The 21,027-nt window shown below is 36.6% G+C and overlaps 1 protein-coding gene across 1 annotated transcript; it reads right to left on the bottom strand.

Moving 5' to 3' along the window:
* Positions 1–7,099: 7,099 nt before the first annotated feature.
* Positions 7,100–20,297, bottom strand: chka (choline kinase alpha). The gene is made up of 12 exons (XM_043264255.1): positions 19,883–20,297; positions 19,235–19,343; positions 17,106–17,159; positions 13,280–13,393; positions 12,869–13,002; positions 11,868–11,972; positions 11,555–11,613; positions 11,356–11,443; positions 9,894–10,002; positions 9,699–9,805; positions 9,368–9,449; positions 7,100–8,881 (listed from the first exon to the last, which is right to left on the bottom strand). The coding sequence occupies exons 1-12, from the start codon at positions 20,116–20,118 to the stop codon at positions 8,822–8,824; spliced, it is 1,257 nt and encodes a 418-aa protein (XP_043120190.1). The 5' UTR covers positions 20,119–20,297; the 3' UTR covers positions 7,100–8,821.
* Between the last annotated feature and the right edge of the window lie 730 nt (positions 20,298–21,027).

A 21,027-nucleotide genomic window follows, 5' to 3' on the forward strand; every position in this document is an offset into this window, starting at 1 on the left:
ACGTCAGACTTCTTAACGAACATTTAAATAGCTCAAATGAAGTCATGTTGTTGTTTTAGAATACATAAATAGAGTTCATATATAGGCTAATCCAATAATATCCTCACATGCCCCGCCACAATTCTAACGGAGCTTTGACGAACTGAAATACAGACAGAAGTTTAGCGAATCAAAATGTGACTCAGCAAGCCTGCAATGCATATTCAAACATTTAACTGTCAGTAACCTGCCCCCATTTTGGGTTGAAGAGAAGAAGCAATGGGATAACATTTCCTTCCCCTCATTTATCTCTACACTGAATGTGTCTGTAATGAAGGATGTCTCACAGATGGATTTGTGCTGCAAAAGTTGCACACATCACCCATCAGTTCCAGACCACTGAAGCACTGGCTCACTGCTAAAATTGCAAAGCCAGACTCAGCACTTGAGGAGGCTACATCATTAGCGTGATGCTAGGATAACAGCGTTTGGAAGGAGAACAGACCCACACTACCATTTAAACAGATGAGCGTCTCAGTGGCACATTACTTAGCTTTGGCCTGCCTCCAGATAGTTACTTCTGAGCCACTGGTCCAGACTTTTTAAAGACAACAGATAGTGAATTTAGGTGAACATCAGGACTTTGACTCATAATGAGCGGGGCTGAACAGATGTTACGGTACCTCCGCTGCTCAAGGCCATTCCCAGGCATTACATCTCTCTCTTCAAGACTGTTTGGAAAACTGTTCCTCCCACAGTCTGTTAATGAAAGTCACGATGGGATTTGGGGGGAAAAGGGTGCGCATGAGAAATCTGGGGCCTTGGAAGGGAGGAATGCATTCTTCTTTTCTCACTTTTGTGTAAAACCACAATATTACTTTTCTTTTAAGAACCCAGCAGGGGTTATAAATGTCAAGGACATTTTTCCTTCAGCAAAAGTCACGTTTTACTTCGGTTTCTATCATTATAAGAGGTTAGCAAAGTCCATCATTAACCAAAAATTAATTATTATTTAACTTTTAGGTTAACTGGTGAGAAGTTTAAGGTCAATACGATTTTTGTTGTTGAAAAACTTGATTTCTGTTTGTGTTAGTGTTTGTACTAGGTATCTTTTACCAGCCTGAACACATCCCTTTAAAGGCTTGATGTTATTTTGTTTAGTATTGTGTTGTGCATACCATTCATTCTACAATTATAGTTCCTAGTCAGTCTTCACTATATTGCAAAATAGTCTATTTTAGAATAGTCCAAACAGAAATAGGCTTTATTATCCGTTGTCTGTATCATTATCAGAGCAGAGTGTTTGAATTTAAATAAATTATTAGCATTTATTATTTCACTTTTAGGTTAAGCCTTATCCATTCAAATGTGTAGGGTCAGCAAGATTCCTTAAAATAAATGCCATTTTAAACTTCATATTTATTCAAGAATCCTGAAAAATAATCCTGGTTTCCACAAATATGTTAAGTACAACAGCTTTTTTTAACATTGATAATTATAAGAAATGTTTCTTCAGCTCAGATTCAGCATATTACAATTTCTAAAGGATTATGTCACAATAAAGACTGGAATAATGGCTTCTGATATCTTAGATTTTCAATCAGATGAATAAATTACATTATAAGATACTAAAATAGAAGAAATTTTATTTTATTCTAATATATATATTATTATATTATTTTATTATTTATATATATTTATAGTAAAATAATATAATTATTATATATCATATGTATTGTTTCTGACAGGACGGATAGGATGTAACTATTTATAAAGCACTTATGATTTATGATGAGCTCCAGCAGCAGGAGCCACATAAGTAGAATTGCTTCACCTAGAAAAGTAGCTCAACGTAAGAAAGATTATTTAGTCAACAGGTCAAATAATGAACACATATATTAATATTTATTTGAAATTCTCTGATTAACTCTGCTCTATAGGTTTTCATTGTAAGTGCATTACTGTTAAAGGATTTCCCTCATTTTTCCTTTTCTTTTACAAATTACAAAGTTGATGCTGGCTCTAAAGCATAATATATTTAATCCCAGACTGTCTTTTCGGTCACAATGAGCTGCGAAGTATGTTGTTTTTACTGTAAAAGTCTAAATTGTAATGACTAATTATAATTAATAATTAAATTACTTTTAATTGCGCTCATAAAACTGAATAATTTGACACTGGTTACTATCCAAACTACAGATTTATTGCAGGTTGAAAGAGACACACGTGGATAGCATGAGTAACTGGTCAAAGGATCAAAGCACAGGTAATGTCACCCACATGTTCTGAGGTACTTTAAAATATATACATATTCATTATGTTTATTGCTACATATGGGTTCAAAATATAGAATATGACCTGGTATGTGTGTATTTGAAAGACATTTTCAGTTGTCTCATGGCATAGCTGTTCCAGACCTCCGGCGTTACTGCAGTAACACATGATATGTAGAGTTGGATCACACACTTCTTACGCAACACTAATGAATCAGTCCAGGGCATAATGGATGCTGTTGCACCCTTGAGAAGATAATTATTGTTGTTATCATTGTTTTTTTGTTGTTACAGTATTTGATTTTGTTGCTATGTGCATTGGGTGTGTCTACAAATATATACAACATATTGCAACATAACAACATTGACATCATTTTTTTTTTCTTTTTGTATTTCATTACAGTATATTGTGCCATTGGGTGTACCACCAATGCATTTGTACATTGTGTACAATAATGTGTACAAATAAACTGAATATTGCTCGTTGTATGTTCCTGTTCTGTGTTTAATGTCATTTTGTTGCAAGACAAATTGAAACGAATGAAACAGGCTTTTATGTCAAAAGTATTTAATACCTTTTTCACTTTTGACTTTTATGTCAAAAGTAATTTTACAAAAGTAATTCAAATTTTTTAAATTTTTTTATTGCATAAGCCAAGGCCCTTCCAGCAAGCAGTGCTCCGCAATCAATTACTTCAAATATAAACAGACCTTTGGACAGCAACTAAATGAGGATGTCATGACCTAAAACCGGAGAAACACAGAGACTGTACATGCATTTTATTTAACTATTTATTTTGATTTATTCTTAAAGAGATTCCCTCTGTGGCTTAAATAAATGAAGCAATATGAGCCATAAACAATTGTGGCAGAATTTTACTGGGCAGATTAAAGAGATCTCAGTTGATCTGAGGCATTCAGACATCAAGAAACATTCTTTAAAGACCATCAGGCTTCAGACTGCAGGAAATCCAAACAAAGCAGGAACAGGAATTCTGTTTTTCAGCCTGTCAGATTCCATTCTTTGTTCCACAACATTCTACACAATCCCAAAAAGCTGTGAAGTGGAAACGTAACTGTGTAAACTCATAAAATTAGAAAAGATCTGAAATATCCTTCAGTGAATAACAGCCAATCCTACTGACATCAATGTATATTGCACACGAACTGGAAAGTACTTTCTTAAACTGGCAAGCACTAATGTAATTGGCCGACGCAAAACGTCTGGAAATGAGGTCATATGAATCAGCCATGTGACAGATGTATATAATTAGCACTACTGGAGAGATTTAACATGTTTACAAAATATTTTTTGACATGCAACATAAAATACACTGCCATGCGTAAGTGAAAGAAGAAATAGTATTTTAATAACACGTAAATTAGATAGTAACACTTGCCTATCCTCAACCTGCTTCAGTCTTCAGCGAAAGTTTTGTTCAGCAAAACAACAAACAGTTAAAGTTTTAACATGATGCAGAGTTTTTTAAAAACATTTAAAAACACAATTGCTTGCTATAGGCTGAAAAGAAAAAAAAATGCATTAGTTGTAATCTAGCTTTGATTTAAATGTTTTAAATTACTCTAAAGTATAATGGGAATTGGAAACTTCAAACGTTTTCAAACTGTGCAGAATTACACAAGTTTAACTAAATAAATGCAACAAGCAGGGGGGAAAAATCTCAGTGTGTTTGCCTTCTCATCCTGAGCTCTCCTTTATCTTTACCCTGCTGAACGACAGCCAGACCTTTCACTTTGGCATCTGTTAGAGAGATAAAGACAAGAGCCAAAAAATTTCCCTCCTCCCACACATCAAATTAGGAAGAATAAATAAATAAATAGCAGCTCAAGGACACCTCATTGACTGTAAACCCCTGCCACAATACAACATGTGCAAAAAGTACGACGTGATACCGGCCTAGTTCATTAACTGAATATCTGCAAAAAATAAATAATGAAAAACTGAATGACAATTCTGTCATTAATTACTCACCCTCATGTTGTTTCAAACCTGTAAGACCTTCGCTCATTTTCAGAACACAAATTAAGCTATTTTTTGATGAAATCAGAGAGCCATGTGACCCTCCATAGACGGCATCTGTAAAACAGTCCATGTGAAATCAGCGGCTCAAGCCAGGAGAATACTTTATTTTGTTCAAAGAAAACAAAAAGAACATAATTTACTCAACCATTCTTCTCCCCTGAGATTCGTACGCATTAGTACACTTTCATCTAGGCATAAACAACCTCAAATTAAGTTGAGCTTGCTGTTCATGACCTTTTTTTCATAATTTCGCTCTAAATAAACTGCAGAGCTTCTGAATATGCTGATGCCTTTAACCGTTTAACCACTCTGCCCATTAAACACTATTCTGAAAATGCTACGAAATAAGTTGTGTTAAAAAATTATGAATATCCTTTTTTTTGTAAATTGTTCTAAATCGGTCTCTGAAAACATTTGTTGTTTCCATTCTTAGACGCTGGGAAATGGCAGCGTCTAAAGCGGTTCTAGAGATATAATACAGTGTGTTTTAACTGTATCAGGCTCACAACCTCACACATTCCTCTAAATTACACGACAACCATGAGAAATCTCTTTGTCAGTGTACAGTCGTTATAAAATGGAATGGAAATAGGAAAATTGACGTTGCATTATATTTTTGGATTTGAGAATCATACATCCTTGAAGTTTCATAGGAGTTGATGCGGAAACCCTTGTGTGAGGCAAAAATTAAGCAAAAGGAGCGATGAGCAAGTTTTTTAGGGTGTTTCAACTTTCCTTTTGTTCCAACTGTACACGGTGCTCCCTGCAGCTTTGAAAACAAAACATTTCCAACACTTCACAGTGCCCTTTGTTTCGTGTCACCATTTCTTATGTGCGTTGGCACGCATACATTCAAATGGGGTAAAAGCCATGCTTTAAATACCTAGCATTCATTCATACTTTGTACTATTACAATGAACTTTTGACGAGTAAAGAGTTGTCATCGTCACAAAGGACAAAACGCATCATTGCATAAATGCATTGCTCATTAATTTATGGGTTTGGAGGTTTACAATCGCTTAACTAAAATGTAATTCCGTTCCTGTGGTTCATCTTGTCTGTGTGTAACGATTTTAGTGGTTTACAGGGACACAGATTTGTCTAATGACAAAAAGGAAATGCTTCATTGCGACAGGGAAAAAAGTATGGTTGCACCATGTGACAGTGAATCACCGGTGACGTACACAAGACCTGATAAACTGATCTTCACTGGTGTTATCCGTAAGGAGGGTGACACCAGTGACAGTAACAACAGTGACTGTTTTCATGGCTGCTTCAAGGTATCAAACCACGTTTAGACTAAAAGCTTCACATGAAATAATGAAATAAATGAGAACATTTCTGATAACTGAGGAGTAATGGCTGATTTTTTGGTTTTTAAATAAATTATTTTTGTTAAACTGTAACACCAGTAACACAACTCCAGTGGAACAAGCCATTTTTCCTCACATGGCTGTGGGGACGAGCAGTTCTGCGGTGCTTTGGAATTCTTTATAATGAATTAAAAACAAGTATCGCCGCATTGATGGCTCAAGAAGGTCCTGTTTTTTTTTGCATATTTGTCACACTTAAATTTTTCTGATCATCGGACAAATTTAAATATTAATCAAAGATAACGCAAGTAAGCAAAACATGCAGTTTTTAAAAGAAGTTATTTATTATGAAGGGAAAACTAAATCCAAACCCACATGGCACTGTGTGAAAAAGTTATTTTCCCCTAAAGCTAATAATAACTGGTTGGGCCACCCTTAGCAGTAATAAGTGCAATCAAGCGTTTGTAATAACTTGCAATGAATCGGTTACAGCACTGTGGAGGAATTTTGGCCCGCTCATCTATGCACATGAGTGGACTAAAATTCAGAACCCTTCAGTTTGAGGTCACAAACAGATGGCCGGGACATTGTCCTTTTGGTAGACAGCAGAATTCATGGATCCATTTATCGCAGCACGTCTTCCAGGTCCTCAAGCAGTAAAACATACCCAGATCATCACACTACCACCACTCTTTCTGAAATGCTGTGTTACTTTTACGCCAGATGTAATGGTACACACACCTTCTAAAAAGTTCTACTTTTATCTCGTCAGTCCACAGAGTATTTTCCCAAAAATCTTGGGGATCATCAAGATGTTTTCTGGCAAAACTGAGATGAACCTTTTTATGTTATTTTTGCTTAGCAGCGGTTTTCATCTTGGAACTCTGCCATGCAGGCCATTTTTGCCTTGACTGAGGCAAGTGAGGCCTGTTCTTTGGATGTTGTTGTGGGGTCTTTTGTGACCTCTTAGATGAGTCATCGCTTGAATGAGTCGTTGTCTTGGGGTCATTTTGGATGGACATCCACTCCTGGGAAGGTTCACCACTGTTCCATGTTTTTGCCATTCGTGGATAATGGCTCTCACTGTGGTTCACTGGAGTCCCAAAGCTATAGAAATGGCTTTATAACCTTTATCAGACTGATAGATCTAATTTCTTATTTGTTCCTGAATTTCTTTGGATCTCAACATGATGTGTAGCTTTCTACTTCACTTTGTCAGGCAGGTCTTATTTAAAAACTGCATGCTGCGATTCATTTTTACATTTGTTTGATGATCTGAAACATTAAAGTGTGACAAACCAAAAATGTAATAAATCAGGAAGGGGGCCAACGCATTTCCACACCACTGTAATTATCATCACTGAATTAAGATTTGGAACAAGATCGTTAACTTTAAATAATATAAGTTAACTTATAACCTCATAATATTTGATTCTTAAGATGAAACAATCCTTTGTGACATTAAGGGAAGACACAAAATAAGGACAAAATAATTTGACAACTCTTTATTCACAGTCATATTCATAGCATGAATTAGTACATTACAACCTGTTGAATGGTTTCACTTCTTTTGTAAGAAGAAATGTAAATCACATTTTTTTCTATTCCTGTTTTTTTATATTTATACATTTAATAGATACTTATTTAAGCAACAGAGGCTTTGTTTTGTTGTTAACAGATGGATAAGTTAGTAAAACTGGTCTAGATAAAAAAAAGGAATTATTATTTTTTTAACATCAACTTTCATTTTACCTTTCTGTTTACTGATATTCCAAAAATGTTGATTAATAGAGGCCAGTTATATTGAAACATGTATGTATTTTATGCTTCAAAATATGTGTGGTATGTGAAAACAGAAATCAATTGATCACCAGTATACTACAGTTAAAAAGGACCAAGAGAACAAGGACACAGAACACTTTCTTATTAAGAAAAATACATCTTCCGTTGCAGAAAAATAATAGAAAAGTTACATTTGCAAGTAATAAAACTTTTTCACAGAACCGCTTCAGAAAGTGCCTTTCACATTACGTTAGCAAATAAGCAAAACTGCCTTAATAATGTTGTATCACTATACCTATATTTCAAACATATGAAAAAAAACCAAACAATACTTTTACCACAATTTAAGGTTATACAAAGAAAAAAAGCAAAAGTAAATATTGTTCAGTTGTAAAACAATTTTATAGCATTTTTAAAAAGAAAAGGAGGATAAACACGTTCACCGTAAAATTGTAATCTGACCGACTGTTATACGAAACAAAAGACTGTAATTTTACGAACAGACTATTATAAAGTTTATATTAATAGCTAACAGTTATCAATTCGGTATCAAACCAGATACAGGCGGGTAATCTCATACTTATCAAATTCTTATAAAATAAACAAGCACCTCTAACAAGAGGTGAATGACATCACTATGGTCAAAACCATAAAGTTCTCCACCGTTAAGACAGATATTTCATATCATTTCTCTCTTAAGGAGCACGCAGACGGTGCGGTCGAACAGCTTTTTCACTTCACATCATGCGGATATACTAGAAATAGAAATCAAACAAGACATGATCCAATAGAAGTAGAAAAGAGGTAAATCATCCAGTAAAAAGGACACCCAAAAATGGCGGCATACAATGGAAACAGAACATGGAAACACAATACTGAATCATCAGAAGCACAGTGTCAACATGGTTTGGTCTGTTGTACCCTCTTCTGGTAAGAGGTCCAGTTTTTGAACCTTGCTCTTGCACGACACATCTTCTATCACCGGTTGTATAGATAATACTACAGCAGATGACTAGGTGATAAGAAACACCGCAAGGCTTAAGTTAGTATAAAGACCGCACCATTTTCAGCTGCATAAAAGATTTTCTCCTCCAACTAAACTCTGACCTACAAACTTTATATTTTTTTTAATGCCATGTGACCTTGTTATTCTCTTCTATTACTCTCCAACTGTCCAGAAGCTCAGGCTGGTGTTAAATGTGAGAAGCTTAAACTTGTAAACAGTGAGAAGCAGCATACGAGGATACTCAATGCAGCACAGGGCCTTTTTTTGAATATGTATGTTGCATTGATTTTGGTCCATGCAGCACGGTTGAATCACTACAGACGCAGAGCATACTCTTTTAAGCACATTCAAAATTTGCTCTGCTCTTTGCTTGACAACTTATGAGCAGTTGTTCCATCTTCCTTCTGTCCTCTGGGAATTTCTTTTAAACCCTGAGCTTCTTTTTCAGCTCAAAGTATGCGTCAAATCTGGCCATGGCGTATTCCTGTAAAGAATTTTTAAAAAATGATTCGAAAATTAATAAATGATTAGCATTTTTAAATGATATATAATAATAGCAGATCAGTTCTACAAAATATAGGAACAGTATATGGGCCATCATTGTCCTTTTGTTTTTTTGGTTCATTTTTCATATTTTTTTCTAATAATTTTAAGACATTCGTTGCAGATTATTTCGTTTTCATATAATTGTTTTTTATTCATTATACGCAAATTAAACATGCTTTTATGTCAAAAACATTACTGTGGCACACATCCAGAAGGTTTACAGTCATGTTACCCTGACCTCACAAGTATTTGTGTAACGTCCAAAGAGTTGTCAGGCAGCGCAAATATTGCGAAGGCTGTACCTTAATGTATCTGATCTTAGTTGATAAAATTATTGTCTTACCTAAGAGCTGCACCGCCTACAATGGAATAACTCAACATGAGAAATAACTGCCCACACAAAGACTTTCTTGCAATAACTCACCATGTACCCAAACTCAATAGTTGATATTTTGGCCTGGATCATGGACCACAATCCCCAGAAGAAATGGGAGGCCAGAGCAAACCTAAATGAGAGGACATTGAGTTCACAAAGTACAGATGGAAGAACGTTTGGGAAGTCTCTGGAAACGTGAATCACTGCTGGACTTTATCCAAATGCCTTTTTACAATATCCATTATAGTAGTACAGTATGAGACCCAAGAGGGACAGTCTCATTATTTTTAACTTCCTTTTGATTATATGGGCCTCTTTTCAAAATTACAAATTTATGGCAAGAATGTGTCTCTAGATAGACCTGAATTAAGTATATCACCTGTTAACCTCCACCAGCATATCCTCTTTGAGTTTCAGCTGGTCCTCCTCACTTAAGTTTTCAAACCCAGCATGAGATTCCAAGAGATAACTCTGAAAGAAATGCATCTGAGGAAACAAAATGAAATGTAATGTAATGTGTAAGGTTCAAAGATAAAGAAATAAAAGTAACCCCCAAAAGAGTTATGTTACAAACCTGCTTTTCTTTGGTGGGGTAATTTTTGGTGTTGGTGATGAAAAATGGAAACTTGTCATAGGTGTAGTCATAAGTCCACTCACAGAAGAAATTTCCAATGTCAAATCCTCTGTGGGAGAAAGACCGGAACCTTTGTTACATTCGTTAGTGTGATAATATCGCATAATGCATGAAATGATTGGTAATTGTGTAGGAGGTTTTTGTTTTGTCTCCCACATTTATGAGAATATTATCACATTTGGAAACTGTTCTGATTGGCATCAGTAAATAATAAATAAATCAGTTCTGATGGGCATCAAATAATATGTAGGGCCGATTAGCATTGCTTTATTTAATGAATGCACGATCAAATGCTAATCAAAAATTCAACACTTTTTATATTGACAGCTCAGCCCAGATCCCATTTTTTAAATTCCTGGTTACAAATATTGGGCAGAATTAACAGTCTTTTTTCGGTTTGAGAAGATGATATTTTAGTATATTAAATTTCTAGTATATCTAGATTAGTAGTGTATTACATGGCGCAAGCTCTAAATTGTTCCTGCAGTGTGCAATCAAACTTCCTCACAAACCTTCGACCTCCCCCAGCTCCACCTGTCTAAATTTGCTGCAGGATTTATATATGCCTAATCATGCAGTGTGTCTGTATATCTACTGGCATCTACTCTCTAGTAGCAGTATGCCTCTGCCAAAATATATTAACATTGTCATATTCATTAAAATGCTAAAACTACTTCCAAGAATTGCCATGATTGAAATGACAGCATGTGGCAAGTAAATACCAGTTTAGAGGCATACCACAAAAAACAGAAAACATGACTCTTACTTTGTGCTAACTGAAAAAAAAAAAAAAAAAAAGACTCTTTGTGAAGAGCCTCACAGCTGCTGTGGAAACTGAACAAAGCACACATCTCCGTGGCTGGGAAGCCCGGCTTCATTTCCTACTGCTTTGCTGCACAAGCACTGTCAATGGACCTAAACATGGGTCACTTACGCCCTAGGAGACTACAGCGGAGGGCAGGATGGGAAAACAAACAAAGCATGCCTTGACCCTTGTCGTCCACCACTGGAACAGTGATCTTGCCGATATATGACCCCTTTGTAACAAAACCAGGCTCTTAAAAGAACTTTACAGTTTGGAGCTTATTTCCCCTAGAATCCTCTTTGAGACCTGTGTTTGAGCACGTGCAAGAATGTGAGTACCCTAGCAACAAGGTGGGATCGTTGCCAGAGCCTTCAATGACTAGAAGTCCTTTCTGAGAAATGGGGCACCTCAAGTGTTCCGAACTAATCAGAAACAACCGAGTAAGAGAATCATACAGTTCTTTTATGGAGCTCCACAGATGTGGGAGGTAAAAGATCAAAACTTAATTCCCATCAAACATCTGGCTGTTACAAAAAACAGGCTGTTTTCACAGAACTGTGCTTCTTCTAAATGGATGTGACTATGAATATTACAGACCTGTAGTTGTAGCTGCTGTACTCAAAGTCGATTAACATGAGCCTCTGTCTGTCAGTGTTCTCACGGCCGCTCAGGAGCAAGATGTTTCCTGTTTAAAACATGGCGGCACTTTTAAAATATTTGATTAAACATTGAAATGGGCCTTTGTTAGAAACAATAATAAAATGCAGACAATCATTGCACTAAACTCATGTCTAACCTTCTTGCAAGTCATTGTGGCAGAAAACAACAGGAGAGGGAGTAGATTCAAGTAGACACCTGTGTACACAAACAGCCATTTAAGTAAGCACACAAAATACGTCAATTATGAGCAGCCGGCAAACACCTTTTTTTTTTTTTGTCAATACATTATCTTGCTATCAGTCACTCTCGAATCTCTTGAAGTGTGAACAGTTTCCAGAGGATCTGATAAAGCATGTCAATGAAACCATGCTGGAAACGTATGACGAGAAGATAATTCCTCTATAACAGAAGTGAAATCAGATGAATAATCCAGATAATAAAGAGCTTACTTGAGACCGTCTATCTCTTGAGGCAAGTTGTAGCTCAAAAGGCGGGAGAAGTTTCGTAGATGGTGCTCCCTGGTGAAGGTGAGCTGAAGCACTTGATCCATGTACCTGTGAAGTAGATGAGAGTACAAGAAGATTGCAGTGTTGGTCATCAACAATAACTCTCACTATATTTGCAGACAAATACTCACAGTAACAATAAAGTAAGCTTGAGTGAAAATTCATGAGATGATAAATGCTGGTAATCTATATTTAGGTCCTAGTGGAGATACTAAAGGCTATGGGGTTTTCCAGAAAACATTAAAATAGTAGTACAGATTTTCTTCCAGTGAACTAGGTTTACATAAATCATATTTTTATTTTTATAATATTGGCACGTAGACTGACTTTTACCAGAATAAAGCTCAATCCTGTCAACATCCTGACAGGGATGCAGTTCCCCACCCACTATTTCTGAGAATTTAAACAAGACGGGCTTTTTTTAACCCTCATATTGTGTTCTAGCTATTTTGACGAAAACTTAACTTCCACATTGTATAACAGCTTCCCAAAAAAGAATAATATTTGTGCTTTTGGTTACACTTCATTTTAAGGTGTCCTTGATTATACATTTGCGTACTGAGTAATATTAATTAACGATATGTACTTACTATATGGTTAAGGTTAGGATTAGAGTTTGGCTTAGGGTTACTTTTTTGTTAGTAAGTACATGTAACATGTAGCAAGGACACCTTAAAATATACTGTTACCATGCTTTATTCCTCACCTTGTAACATTTATTGTGGTAAACAATCAACAGTCAAAAAAATGGTTAAATGGTTAAATTAGCTCAGATCAGAATCATACAATAAGTAATAACCAAAAAAACATACAAAAGAAGTTGAATGCATAATTTGGTGATTATATAACATTGTATGCAAGCAATTTTTAAAAGGCCGTAACAGTCAAATTAAGTAAAGGATAAGTTTGTTAAGTAATTTGACAGATATTTTATGATCACGCACTTTTCCATGGTGCCAAACAGCCACTTTGGCTCCTTGTTGAAGGGCATTCTCATTCCATGAAATCTGGCAATCTTTTCAGCAATCTCAGCAAATATACCAGGGACACTCAGCTCATCTGTGGACAATTTTCGACTCTGCAGGCAAACATTGAACTTTTAGTGTGTGTTTATTTTGTGAACTAAAACAGAAACATTCCTATAACTAAAATGCAAAAATGTGCACTTAATTTGTAGGCTTATGTATATTTAAAATCATGGAACATAATTCAGAGCAATGGAAAAAGTGACAAAGGGAAATTTGCCTCAAATGTAATTAGTTTGTTCTTGCAATTTGCAAGAAAGGGATTCATAAGCATAATTTCACATCTAGACTGTCCTATCGATCATCATGGCAGCAAACTTGAAGACTCACAGGGACAAACTGTTCCAGTCTCCCCTGTGGAAAAATGCCATAGAGTTTGGGCCCAAGCTCCCTCTCGGCCAGGATAGCAAACATCACACTCTCCAGTACCATGGCATCAGCTCCCTGCAAACACAACAACATACAGATACAGTTGGACACTCAACAAGTTAAATCAGCTGCCAAAATCTATCATAGATCTATCAAACCACTGCCATGAAAACCTGCATAACCTAAATGGACCTTCAATCCCTTTAAAGAGGAGTTCAGCTTAAGTTAAAGGAATTCATTCAAAACTGTGATGCTTTAAAGGACAATAAATTCTGCACTGAAACCAACTCCATCTGAGAGCCAGTCATTTTGTAACAGTGGTGATGGGCAGAAGCAAAATCAATGGCAGTGCTGGAGCAAAGTGAGTTAAATGAGAAAAAACAAGAGAGGCAATTGTGCTGAGTGAGGCAGAACTTGCCAAACATCCCAGTCATTAATTGTGGCTGCTTAACTAGCAATGACATTAAGCCTGTTTTTGGACAAGGCTGTGCCAAGTGTTAATACACAAAACCGAAAGAGCTCTCTTCCTATGTGGGGGAAGTACTTGTCTAAGGTATCCTTTTTTAAAAAACATTCTACAGTTCTGCTTTTACTCATTCCCTCCCATTGGAGATCATCTAAAAATAGATGGCCAAGAGGTTACATATTTACCAATTATCTGTCATTAAGTGCTGCACTTTGAACTAATGCCTTAGGAATCTAAACCTGGTAGAGCAAATGTTTCAAATTGCACGAATGATTCAAATGTTATAGCATTCCTTTAACATTAACTTGAACCACTGATGTCTCGTGACAATGTTGCGCAAAAGTTTTGACCACAAACTGACACACCAATATGGTAACAGATAAGGCAAACAGAAAGTTTGAAAACTTCTTTATTCCCTGGTGAGTATCCTGGCACCTCTTTTCAAAATAATTTAAATGAAAGAGAACTGTGTTCCTTCATTTTTATTGAAAATAAATGCTTTTTTGATTTAATATTTGCAAAGGAAGAAAAAAGTTAGCCAAAACACATTTTATCATGTGTGCCACAGTCAACTGTCTTGTGTAATGTTGACTAACTCAATTAGATGCTGGTGGACGGAGGTAGTGTAAATAGCCTCTGCCAACAAGGCGGGCTATTTGCACTTAGAGTTATGGTTTGGTGTATTTCTTTTGTTTCGCTAAGACTACTTTCATGTTCCATTTCCAACATAATTGCAGGACGTCCTAATTACGAATGTCTGACCCAGAGGAACGAGTTTCCCAGGTGTTGTTAAAGGTAGCACTGCACCTGCATTTAGTGTCCCACAAAACAACAGAAAATCTTTACTTATAATCAAGATGACCAAAAACTTAAATAAGCGAAATGGATAATAAAGACATTAAACCACCACAGCCTCTTGCTTAAAATATACCCCAAAGGAAAATCTCTTAAAATTATCGCGGCATTGATTCTATACTGTTGGCAGGGACAGCACTCATTGAAATTCAGTTCAAACTACCATCTAAGTCAAACATTGGCCTTGAGTCTTTTATCTCACGACAGCTCGATTAAAGAAGGTCAGGTAAAACTGAGCACTAAGCTCATTTCATCTCAATGTTTGACATTACGCAAGAATGGCACACAATTGCGTAACAAAACTGCTGAGGGAATATCAGCTAACCTGCAGTGTAAAAAAAAACATCCGGTTCTCTCAAAAATTCAACAGGACACTATGACATTCTCATTGGAGGACTCTGACGGAAAAACCTGGAAGGAAATTAAACTTCCTTAACACAGGAAACGTTCGGAAACATCATCACTGGCTTGCCAGCAAGTTTATTCCAAATATTTCTCACATACTAAGACAACAATTTATTCTCTTCATTAGCATTTGTTCTGAATTAATGAAGGTTTGGTCTACCACCCAATGAGTCATTCAACAGATTCTACGAATCCGATTCTACAATTCTGATTCTATGAAGAGTACACCCTTCTACGAAAATACCAACTATGTCTACAGAAACTGGTTCAAACAGGTTTCCTAGGAACTACGATTTAGTGTGACTTTAGCCCTAAGGGCCACTGTTCTACAGAACACAGTTCCAACCCTAATCAAACAGATCAGATCAATGATGGTCTTAAGGATTACGTGACAATTATAAGCAGTTATATCTGATTACACCTGTGGTCGTGTCTAATGACTCCAGGGGTGCCCATGCCTGTTACTGGAGGTCTACCTTCCTGCAAAGTTAAGATCCTAGTCGCATACACCTCAACAAACAATAGTTCAGACCTTTAGGAACACCTGATAATTACAGAAAGGCGTGTCTGACCCTGACCTCTAGAGGAATGTTGATCTTTAGGAACTGGAATGGGCACATTTGACCTAGAACAAATCAAAAGAGCTTCAAACATAACCAAACATTTAGACAACTACAAGGCTTATTTCTCGAAATAGGACAAAATGTATTTTAATCATTCCATTAGACGTCACTTTTATTCTTTTCACCACACACCTAAATTCATGCCTTCCTACCTCAATATACTGTCTGCAAAGCCAGCATTTTTCAGGTTTCAAACGCAGTATCTCTCGCTCTCCCTCCCTACCCTGTTATCTGACTAAGCAATGGCCATGTGACTGCTTAGCAACAGCAGCTTGGGTTTTTCCAGTGCCAGTTAATACACAAGGCATAATCACAGGATTACTGAAGCAGATCAGTTCACATCAGCACAAGGGCAGTATCTACATGCAGGTGGTATCAATGTCCAGTGAGGAGGGGAAGTCCATCTCAACAGCATCACCACTGACAGCCCTGTGCGTTAGTTCGTGGAATACACCTAGATAAATGCACAAAAAATTATGCACGCAAGACAGATAGGAGCAAAGTTTGCCGAGGCCAGACAGCTGATGCTGAACTGAGACAGAGAGGTTAATGCTGGGATAAGCTTCTAATAGGATGCATTGCTATGTGACTCTCAGGGAAATAAATTTTAAGTGTGTCAGGGGATGCGTTTTATCAGTTCTGGGTGATCTCTCTTGGTAGCTATGAATATGAACACTAATAAATAATCATTAATATATTACTTATATAATTATAATATATATATATTTTTTATTTATGTTGTAGTTTTGTCTCACTTTGAGTAAAAAATATTTAGATATTGTTAGACATTATTAGAAGCAGAATTGCACATTTAAAAAAAACTAAAAATCGTTACACAATATTTATATTTGGTTTATTTACACCATTTGGAATTTTTTAGGCATTAATCAAAAAAGTTGAGGTAAGAAAAACTCAGTTGAAAATGTCTTATTATCTGTAATGATGCTTTTTAATGTTTATATGTAAACATGCAGTTTTAAGAATTATTTTATATGTTTACTAGAAACAAGACAAAATTACTAAACAATTTTTTTTTTGCGATGCATTAATAAGAGAGGGTCCCAAGTGACCAAAATTTCCCCCAAACACTAGTAAAATATGAGAATTTAACAATAACAAACCCGAGAGCTCATGGAAAATTCTGACCTAAAAGTTTATAATCACAACTCAGACATGTCCAAACAAAACATATCTGATGACCCAAATAGCATGCCCCTTGGCTTTGGAAGATGATGGGATAGGAGGTAAAAATACAGTAACAACAGTTTAACTAGCTATAATGCTTTTAGTAATTTGTCCTCTTGTTGGTCTAATATTTGCTATAAAACATGTAAGATGCGGCAGAATAAAGACAAAACGCTTTTATAGAGACACAAGTGTATAAGGTCACATTCTGCACTCTTAAAAAGAATAGAAAAACCTTTGTAATGTTACTTACTTGAAAGTGATTTTCTGTGTTTGATTGCCTGGAATCCCCTTTATTACAGGACATCTAGCAATAAGAGAAAAAGCAAAAGACTATCCATAAGAACAAAGTGTTGTTTATGTGACAGATCAGTTTGAACATCCCCATAAAGTAGCAACATTAAGTGACAAAGCTATTTTCCAGAACCTACTATGAACTATTGAGACCGTGTCTTTGGCAGCGCAGTAAGAAAGTGGCATTAAACAAACGCATTAACTTTGTGATTAAAAAACAAGAAGAGAGGGTTAAAGAGGTTTGAGAGCTAGAAATCCACGGCCTGTTGAACTTGTTTCACGACCACAGATGGGTGGGGAAAGGATCAAACAGTCAAATCTTTTATAACAGCAATTATCAAAACCATGTTCCATTGAGACCTAGCACAACTATTTAGTACACAACGCTACTCTCCGTTAGAATAAAAAAACATCTAAAGGGTTTGGTGTCCATGGTAATAAACACTATGTAAATCTCACATGAGACAGCAATAAAGAGTGTCTAGTTAAATAACGGTCAGCGCGGGTTACTATTGGTGCACAGTTTTAAAATGAACTCAAATAAAATGCCTTAATGAACTCGAAGATTTATTTGTGAATCACTGTGTAGCAAAGTCCACACACTCTGGAATTTGTAATATGGCTTCACCTAATGCTTTTCCACGTTTAAACACCTGACTTCAGAGGATTGGACTGTGGACCTACTGACACCTCATCAGGTATGACATCATAAGCTTCGTGACTGCTGTGTCTCTAAATAACTTATGGGAAATCATCCAGAGATAAAAAAGCAACTCATCATTGCAAAAATCAAAAGCCAAAGCCTAAAGGGAGCATTTAGTCACTTCTTAATAATGGGTGTCTTTTATCCAACTTATATTTAGGGAAATATGATGAAGGCGCACCCTTTGCAACTAATGTTGCTGTTATCATATTGCTACTGCAATAACATAATTAATAAACTATCAAAGGTAGCACTTCAGATTATTATCGTATTTGCTGTTTATTAGTACTTATAATGCACATATTAATGCATGGCCATAATCTAGATCTCTTAACTGCTACAACAACTACCTTACTATCAATAAATAGCAAATTAGGAGTTTATTAAGGGAATACTCCTATCTTACACTCAATTTCGGATAAGTGTCGCTCTATTAAAAAAGTGGAATGCCACCGAAATCCTTCATGCGTCACTGCCATAACTTGTCTGTTAACGTAGCAATGTCACCAGCTCCTACATATTTTTCAACGGAGTAATAAAGAGTTGAAAAAAAGCAGACAGAGGCAGAAAATACTTTAGACAGGGCACATCATGAGCGTAGTTCTCAAAGGTTTTAAAGACTGAGATGCGCATAAACTTGAAGGCAATGCTGTTGCTTCAGGGATCGCATACTGTACCGTGAGTGGTATGCTGGGATCACCTGGAAACAAGAGTGCTCAAGGCACGCTCCTTTGGCAAGCCTACGGCAAAGAAGACACGCAAGTACAGCCATGGAGGTACATCATCCAATAAAAACTGCCTCTTTAAATTTAGAGGGTACACACACAAAAACATCATCTCTGGTTGGGGAACGATTTAATACCCATTCTTAAAAGAGATTTCTGATCCAGGGGTTGCCATCTGCCGAATGAAATTAGGTATGAATATCTCACAACATTCTCTGCTTTTATAAAATCGTAATTACAAAGTTATTTTTGGTTGGTTTAATGCATAACGAACTGCTTATTTATAAAACAGTATAAAACAGAAATTACTGCCATCCAAACCATCCCAGATACGCAATACCTAGTTTCAGACTAAATGGCAATCTTGTACTGTACGAATGCATTTGCAGGCATGTATGTATCCTCCCCAGCTTACTACAAGAAAATAACACTTGTCCTATACATCTTAAACATTTAAATAATGTTTGAAATGTGTAAAGCACAGGTGTGGATTCTCTAATATTTTTTAAAATACTAAAATTATAAATCAAGGACACTAAAACATACTAGGCCTATTGCTTTGCGTCTAATTAGACCTTACTATGCAATATGGCACTCAATTCATACATTTCGCCAAGTTAAAAAAAAAATAAATAAATAATAATAGTAATATCAAAACACCTGCAGAATTTCTCCATACAGACGAAGGAGCACATTTCGTGGCTCGTCTCCAATGCTTGGTTGCTTCTCTGGCAAAGCGCAGAGGAACAGTTTGTTGCTGAGACCTCCCCTAGAAGCAAAATATATGTGTTAGGAAAGAAAACAACTGCATTCCCGCAGCGAATCGGGAGATATGGTTATTTACGTCTGGAAAATGCCAAGAAATACGCTGCCAAATTCGATGCCTAGAAATGCTGCACAAATCCGTGTTACACAAAATGCTGTTTCATTAGGCAGCTCACTACATTTTGAGACACCACCTTTGCTTTCTATCTTCAAAAACGCTTCTGAGACACGGTGCCTTGCATTTTTATTTATACTCAATTAGTCCTGTAATGCCTGAATGTGCGTTCTGTGTGGGCAGCTCGCTCGATTTTGAGGCACAGCCGTGGTTATGAATGTAGCATTGAGCAATCCTTTATCGTCGCTTGACCAGTGAAGGTAAACGTACAGCACTAAATCATCTAAAGAAAGGAAACACCATTACGCGTTTCCAGCGAACGTGTCGCCTGTTTCCGAAAAACGTTTCTTTTGAGGTGGCGTCTCTCTGACACAAGTAAAACAGTTCAGTTTTGGTTATTTACATATCTAGTCGCGTAGCAACAATACCTGATAATAGAGATTTGGAAATGATCCTCATCTATGGACTTCCAGGCTCCGTGAAGGAATTCTTTACACCATAGATACGCCTTACGCTTCGTCTGGTGGTCGGGCTCATCCGGTCTAACAATGTCTTTGCAGTCGTTCCCACTGTCTGGCTGGACTTCGAGGACATTCTCATTTACCAATAAACCCAGAGACATAGAAGGCGAGGAAGACACGCCATTTATGAATTTAGTCTTCATCTTTGCTGTTGGCTACTGGTATAAACGCAAATAATCAAAATATGTAGACAATGCCGCAGACTCCCTATGCAGCTTTATAACTGTAAGATATTTTAAACGCAGATGTAATGAGACCAGCTGACACCGTGTAACAGTACGCACTGCTGTAATGAAGAACACACTGCTTCGGAAACGTTTATTCGTGCGCAATATGTTGAAGTCGGGTGGGTTTGACCTCACGTCACCCGACCACACCCATTCTGTTCTCTGATTGGACCACGGAGTCACGTCCCCTTCATTCCAAACTCGAGCTACGACATCAGTAAACAATGCCTTAGAAATACAGACTAGTATCGCAGCTTTCATGCCTTTGTATTCGTGAAATATGGGTCATTTACATTTTGATCATGTTGCTTTAAAAATGCTTAATTGTTACCGAAATACAATGTGCAATATGAATGCATGCACTGTAAAACAGGTTGATTCTTTCATTGTTTAAAAAAATAATTTTTCATATTTCTTAATATTAAAAGAAATGTCGTCTAAAATACGTATTTCGCATCAGCTCATTCCTCAAATCAGGAACTCCTTTTTATACACCATGACAAAAATTGCAGCTTTTTAGTGTGATAAAATGTGCACATTAAAATATCCCAAACGGTTCGACTATCTATCTGCTTGCTTGCTATATTTTCTTATCGTCGCGTAATCATTTCTTTACGCAAAGCGGTAGGTTGATGCTTCGTCTTCTTGCCTTGCCTTAGGGCAGAAGAGTACTCGCTTTCTGGATTTTTTTTTTAGGTTTGAGGGGTGAGCGGGGGGCTTACTGTTTAGACGTGTCTTTCCACACGTTTCAGGTCTAATAGTAAACCACGTGCGGTGCGATCCCTTCTGGGTCTGACAGTGTTCCTCTGTAGTCACATGATCCTG

Source organism: Puntigrus tetrazona, chromosome 18 (assembly GCF_018831695.1).
Source record: "Puntigrus tetrazona isolate hp1 chromosome 18, ASM1883169v1, whole genome shotgun sequence".
Classification (NCBI taxonomy): Eukaryota; Metazoa; Chordata; class Actinopteri; order Cypriniformes; family Cyprinidae; genus Puntigrus; species Puntigrus tetrazona.